General features: G+C 39.8%; 1 protein-coding gene across 1 annotated transcript; it reads left to right on the top strand.

The window, feature by feature from the left end:
- Window positions 1-2,415: 2,415 nt before the first annotated feature.
- LOC115663965 (NAC domain-containing protein 90-like) lies at window positions 2,416-4,741 on the top strand. The gene is made up of 3 exons (XM_030585922.2): window positions 2,416-2,715; window positions 3,544-3,833; window positions 4,192-4,741. The coding sequence occupies exons 1-3, from the start codon at window positions 2,550-2,552 to the stop codon at window positions 4,528-4,530; spliced, it is 795 nt and encodes a 264-aa protein (XP_030441782.1). The 5' UTR covers window positions 2,416-2,549; the 3' UTR covers window positions 4,531-4,741.
- The last annotated feature ends 2,191 nt before the right edge of the window (window positions 4,742-6,932 follow it).

Here is a 6,932-nt window from a genome sequence, read left to right as displayed (position 1 = left end):
CTACATTGAACTTACAAGGAGGCAATTCAACCAAATCCCATGTATGACATTTGTCTAAGGCTTGCAATTCATCCGCCAGTGTTTGCTGGCAAAGAGGATTATTAATAGCTTCTCAATATCTACGAGGTTATGAAAGAGAAGCAATGATATAATACCAATGGTAATTTTGAATTTGAATATAAGGTTGACTTACTCTGGTGGAGCGACAAATAGAGGATGAAGGAACGTTGGCTAGTGGAGAATTTGCGGATGGAGCAGACATGTTGGAAGCTGCCGAGGTGGTATTGCCAGATTAACTTGCATCAAGATTAGAAGAAGAAGAAGAAGGTAATTTTGGAGAGGAAGATTCATAAGTGGACAGAGGTGTGGGTTTTCTGGGAATAAATTCACTAAAGTGTTTGGTGAAGAAGGGAACATGAGTCGATGATTGAAGGAATGACGAGATGAGAATATCTTGTGTTCCCAAAAGGTAACACGATGAGACACATGAAGAAGGTTGGAGCTAGGATCCCGATATTTGTATTCTTTGTGCTCAATGTCATACCCAAGGAAGCATCATAATGAGCACGAGGTTCCAACGTCGTGTGTTAATATGAGAGAAGATGTACAAAACAAGCACTGCCAAAAACTCGGAGAAGACTGTAATTGGGGACATTACCATAAAAGCGCTCATAACCAGAAATGTTACTTATGATAGGTGACGGAGTACGGTTGATAGTGTATGTAGCAGTAAGACAAGCCTCTCTCCAAAACTGTTTCGGACATGAAGCAGAGACCAAAGAGTGCGTGTATTATCTTTTTTTTTTTGGTCGAAGCATGTTATATCTAAAATATGCCTATGTTTACTTTCGGCTTGACCAAGCAGTTAGAAGGTTCCTGGACAAGAATGATGAACAATAGTACCATTTTAGAAGAGAATTCCAAGTCGGTGTCCCTATATTTAATGGCATTATCAATATGAAAAACCTTAATATCTTGAAAAATTATGTTTTTTATCATGGCAACAAAATCACGAAAGATACTAGTAAATACATATCTATTTTTCATAAGATAAAATCATGTATAACAAGAATGATCATCTATAAAGATTACAAAATAACAAGATCCTTCCATGGTAGGGGTTGAACGCGGTCCGAATGAGATTGTAAGGAGCATGAGAAATAGATTCACTAAGATCAAATGGCATGACATGGTGTTTTCCCAACTGACAATGAAGACAATCAAGATGTTTATTATCGTCAGAACCTAAATGACCAATTAATATAAAAAAATCTTAATCTAGAGGAAGAAGTGTGACCTAACCAAGAATACCAAGTTTCAAATGACATTGTGGCAGCACAACCAGCAAACATCACAGAGGTGTCTCACTCTACGGACTGTACCAATAGTCTGTCCCACTCGTGGATCCTACCCATGGCAACCGCGAGAAGAGAAATAAACATCAAAGCCAAGTTCACACAATTGTCCTATTGAAATTAAATTAAAGGAGAGTTTGGGAACTATAGAAGTGTTAGGTAATAATAATGTAGATAAGGAACTGTTTCCTGTATGGCTGACTCTCATTTAGGAATTAATAGCTATGTGAATAGTAGAGGACTGTGAAGTGAATGATTTCGATTGAAACAAATTAGAATTTGAAGTGATGTAATTGCAACAGGTAGAGTAAAAAAAACCATGAATCGGAATTACCTAAAGTGAGAGACATATGCATTTTACAGTCTTAAACACAATAGATTGGACAACAGATGTGAAGCAACTAGTACCTGGAGAGCATATATGGTGAAAATAATGCCAAAATGGATTCAGCACGACAAAATACCTTAGGAACCAGTTGGAAAGCACCAAGAATAGGCCAAAAATATGTTGAACTGCTCTGATAATATCTTGAAACCGGTCAACGGTCGATCAATGCATGGTCATAGGGACTAGAATTGAAGCAAAGAGATTCCATGGTGAGCTAAACTTAAGAATTGTGATAACAAAAAAAATGTAATATTTCGTTCATTACTAAAAAAAGAGTACATAAATCTATTTATAGACTTTCCTACGTGTTCATTTAAAGTAGCAAAATATCAACTATAATCAATCATGACCAATCAAGGGAAATATACAGAATTCCCAACTATCTCCTAAATATATATCTCTAGAAAAGAGATATTGGTCGGTGTCATTAGGCTGGCAGCACGCGGTGGTTTCATTGCAATGACGACCCCCATTAAAGAAAAGAGGAAAATACAACCGAGAAAACCGTACCATATTCCTGTGCGGAGATGTTAGGACGACAAGTTTTTCTTCAACACAAGCGCGTGGAAATTTCCAAGCAAAATCCAGAAGTGTCACTCTCTCTCATATTTCACTACTAGCGAAGCTCTCTCTCTCTCTCTCTCTCTCTCTCTCTCTCTCTCTCTCTCTCTCTCAATCCTTCAAAGAGAAGTCGATCTCTTCGCTTATTTATATGTGACGAGCTCAGCACGTTCTGGTATATAACTGCAAACAAAAGCAAAAACAGATACAGAAGCCGAAAGCAAGTTGTTTTGAGAGAGAGAGAGATGGCGGATCTGCCACCAGGGTTTCGGTTCTTCCCCACCGAAGAAGAGTTGGTTTCGTTCTATTTACGAAGCAAGCTCGAGGGAACAAGACAGGCTCTACTCGGGCTTTTTCACCGGGTCATACCTGTTCTTGATATCTACGAGTTCAATCCGTCGGACCTTCCACGTACATCGCAATCCTTGCTGCTGCTCTTATTCTTCTCCTTCTGCTTCTTCTTGATGATCACCTCTTGCTTTCATGTTGCAAAGCCTTTTCCACTTGAAAGATGTGCCTGCAGAGATAGTAGATAAAGCATTGTGATTTCTAATTTAATTAACCTCGGAACTATCGTTCTCGATCCAGTTTTTTATTTTTATTTTTTCATGCGGATGGACTAGGCATTTCTAAATGTATTTGCTGTTTGCCCTTTCAACTTTGGTGAAACAATGGTCTAAGATGCTTCTCTTTTAAGATTTCTTGCATTCCTCCAAGTCATAAAATGGATTCTCCTCCGAAATGCAGTCTCCTATTAAGTCCTACGAGTGTGAACATAGTACGAGAGACAATATAGGATGGGCTTCACTTTTTCTGCCCTTGTCTTAAAAGAAAAGAACCAACGAGAATTTGGAGAATTTCACAGGGAAGTTGTGCCTGTTAGGCCCTAATTTTGGATATATATGTAAAAATTTTCTTCTAAATAAGTTTAATGCGGTGGGCTTCAACTTTTTTACAGCATTCAGGTTGTTGGTTAATTAATGAAGAGAAATTCACTACGCTTTTGTTTTAGCATGTATCAGTTGGGGGAGTCATTCCATAATTCATGGTTTTATTTTCCCAAGCAGTGTTCATATGCATCCTCAATATGTATGCACGGTCTATAATCTCAAGAACAAGTTTGAACACATACCCATGTGTTAGAACTGTTTAAAAAACAATTACAATTCCACCAAAAAAGATGAAAGATCATTGATCCATACTCTATTCTATTATGTAACAAAATTCTTTTGGATCCAGAATTGGCGGGAGATCTATGCCGCGGAGATCCAGAGCAATGGTTCTTTTTCATCCCGAGGCAAGAGACTGAGTACCGCGGCGGGAGGCCGAGGCGGCTCACGACCACTGGGTATTGGAAAGCTACGGGCTCTCCTGGTTTCGTCTACTCGAGCAATCGCATTGTGGGAGTGAAAAGAACTATGGTGTTCTATACAGGACGGGCACCGAACGGCGTGAAAACTGAATGGAAGATGAATGAGTACAACGCCATTGAAGGGGCGGATTCTTCTCCTGAAGAGATCCCAGTGGTGGTATGTGATGCCCTAATCCAATGTTTATCGAAAAAACTGTCTGATAATCTATGTCACAAACATATGGAAGAATTTAAAATCATTTCAAATGTTTCATGTGTGATCTTATTCTGGACATATCTCGTTCGTCTTTATCTTCACATGTTCTTTTATCGCATTGAGTTTCCAATCTAATGCTCAACTAGTCACTTTTATAGACAAATAGATCTACACCAATTCTTGAACCTCAAAAAATAAAATGTAATAGACCACAGCAGAATGAATGGATATCTCTTTCGATTTCTTCTTGTTGTCGGAACACGCACGAGTCGAACAACGACACATGACTAATGTCTCTCATTTGTGTCTATAATTGCAGCCAACGCATGAATTCAGTGCGTGCCGGGTGTACAAGAAAACGAAGACCTTGAGGTCATTCGATCGGAGACCGATGGGAGAAATCATTAGAAGCAGGCACGCATTTCTACCGAACACCATGCCAGATGATGATCGACGTCCTCAGGAAATGACATCATCTCATTGGAGCAGTCCTCCATTCACGGAGAGAGCAAGCTCATCGCCAGACAGTTCAGGCGCCTCCGGAGACCATGGGACAATTCCTTCGCAAGCTGGAGGACTAGGAAGCAGTACTGACATGGAGATGCTGCCCGGGGATAGCGAATTGTTCTTGCAGGATTGGGAACAGCTCTGGTCCTAACCAAGAAGACAAATTCAATAGCTATAAACAAACAATAGCAGATTCATGTTGTCATGGTTAATGGTGTAACTCTTAATCGCCTCGGTGGTGCTAAGCAGATGTGTAGTTTTTTCGAATATTAATGTCTGTTCAAAGTGGGCTTGTATCCTAAATTTGACCATGGATGTAGAACTGATATAGAATGTCCAATCGATGTATTTTTCGTGCACCATATTCATTTCCGTGATTATTTCCATGCAAAACTCTCATGAATCAAAGGAGTCTGCGCGTGCGTGCTTGTTATGTGAAAATTGGTCCATGTAATTTATTAAACATGTGTAATAAACCCTAGAGCTCCCAAATGATTTCCTGGGGATTTGATTTGCTTCTAATCTTTTTCTTTTTTTGATTTAATTATTTCCGACTCCAATAGATATCAACAAAAACTTTACGATCTTGGTTTTGGTACGTTGATTAAGGGGGAAATTACCAAACATAAATCTATTGTATTGGTACCAATTCAGTCCTAAATGTTTCAATTGGACCTATTGAGTCCTAAACCGTTTGTATTTTTGCCAAATGAGTCCAGTCGGCCAATTTTGGCTCGAAATCACTGACATTGACGCCAGCCATTCTATGTGGCACTACCGGTACTAACATAGACAAATTTTACATTTTTTTTTTATTTTTTCTGATTTTTTATCACTCTTGTTTTCTTTTCCTTTTTCATTGTGGCCAGTGAGATTTTAAGAGCCCTCGCTAATTTTAGGGAAGGGTCACCAAGCCCTCACCCGGCCGCGAGGGTCAGTCCTTGCCTTGGTGAGGGTTGCCCTTGCCGAATCTAGCGAGGGCTCAACTCTCGCAACCTGGGCGAGGGCCGCCCTCACCAGATGTGAGGGCTGAGACCGTTGCCGGCCACAATGAACAAAAATTGTTCTCATTAGTGCCGGTCGTACCACACAGAATGCTTCATGTCTATGTTAGCAATTTCCTGCCAAAATTAGTTGAATGGATTTGATTGGCACAAATGCAAAATATTAGGACTAAATTGGTCAAATTGAAATGTTTATGACTGAATTAATTGAAAGTGTCATAAAAAATAAGGAGGTAGGGAATGTTTCCTTGCAATTGCCGTGAGGTCGGCTATCATCGCGGTGGTTGCCTGCAGAGGGTAGCCACCCTTATGGTGTATTACTTATCCATGGTGACCATCGTAATGGTGGTCCTAATAGCCAACACGATATTCGACTACCCACAAAACCAAAACACAAGGTAAACACAGCAGGGTTGAGAGATGTTGGGGGGCTCAAATCCTGGGTGACTGTAGGCGCGGTGGTCGCACCCTTGTGCAACCCCGTTCCCGTTGTTGGTGTTACCTAGGGCAGAAGAAGTTATGCCTCTTTCTTGCTTCTAAGACCAAATCTTCGAAATTAAAGTATAGGGACTAAACTGTAATATAACCAAAGATAATAAGGATTAGATGTGCAACTTAACTATGCAAACAAAAGGGAGACGAGATAACATAATAAGGATTAGTTCTAGTGCATGCCAATTCAGGCTAAATAGTGCCTAATAATAACATGTATTATCGATACATATATACCCATATGTTACCAAAACAATAGGTGAGTACCCATTATTTAAAGGTAGTGAAGTTGTTGAAGTGCTTCTGATAAATCTTTACCCTATTGCTACATCACATGATATGGGAAGACGGTTCTCGAAAAAATTGAGAAAGAGTGAGAACACTAACTCGATAGCAAAGACTTTCCACGAAAATTTCGTCTCGCCGGTCAAAAAATTCAACCTCCCGTCCCGTCTAAGAATAATTTAATAGTACAGAATTCACAGTAATCATTTATGAAATCTAATAAAATAAGCCTATATTAACAAAGATAGCTTTAGCAGATTACCCCCAAGTTTCATTAATATGAAAAGGTCGACCAATGATTAGACAGGTTAAGCTATTATCCCGATATTATGTTTGTTGCCGACACCACCATTGGACCTACTTCTTAAGGAAAAAATTAAGTCAATTCAACGAATGAGCTTTTACCTGGTCCTCTCCATTCGTACCCTTGAATTATAAAGAACGAATGTATTTATATTTTCACTTATGAAATTCTTAAATCAATTTTCGCTTTGAAATTATATGAAGAACGAAAATTAAAGACATGAGCCTTTCAATCACGTGTTGTGATCCTTTTAATTTGCGGATAAACAACCATTTTAAATTAATTCTCTCTAAAAGTAGTTTTTACCTAGTCCCCGACGTTCAAGATCAGGTCTCCGACGCCCGGGCCCGAGTCCATCAAGGTCGTGCCCGAGCCCCCAGTGCCCACGTCCGAGTCCATCTAGGCCGAGCCTAAGCCCTAGTGCTCATGCCCGATGACCCGGCTCTCCGGTGCAAACAGGTCGTGCTC

This window comes from Syzygium oleosum, unplaced genomic scaffold, assembly GCF_021117445.2.
Source record: "Syzygium oleosum isolate NSW1041296 unplaced genomic scaffold, Sole_v2.1 Sole_v2.25, whole genome shotgun sequence".
NCBI lineage: Eukaryota > Viridiplantae > Streptophyta > Magnoliopsida > Myrtales > Myrtaceae > Syzygium > Syzygium oleosum.
This window is presented reverse-complemented; position numbering and strand designations above follow the sequence as displayed.

Excerpts from the sequence above, each read along its gene's own strand:
- LOC115663965 (XM_030585922.2), top strand. The coding sequence starts at position 2,550 with ATGGCGGATCTGCCACCAGGGTTTCGGTTCTTCCCCACCGAAGAAGAG. Across the intron at positions 2,716-3,543 it reads CAATCCGTCGGACCTTCCAC|AATTGGCGGGAGATCTATGC; the intron begins GTACATCGCAAT and ends TTTTGGATCCAG. Across the intron at positions 3,834-4,191 it reads CTGAAGAGATCCCAGTGGTG|CCAACGCATGAATTCAGTGC; the intron begins GTATGTGATGCC and ends CTATAATTGCAG.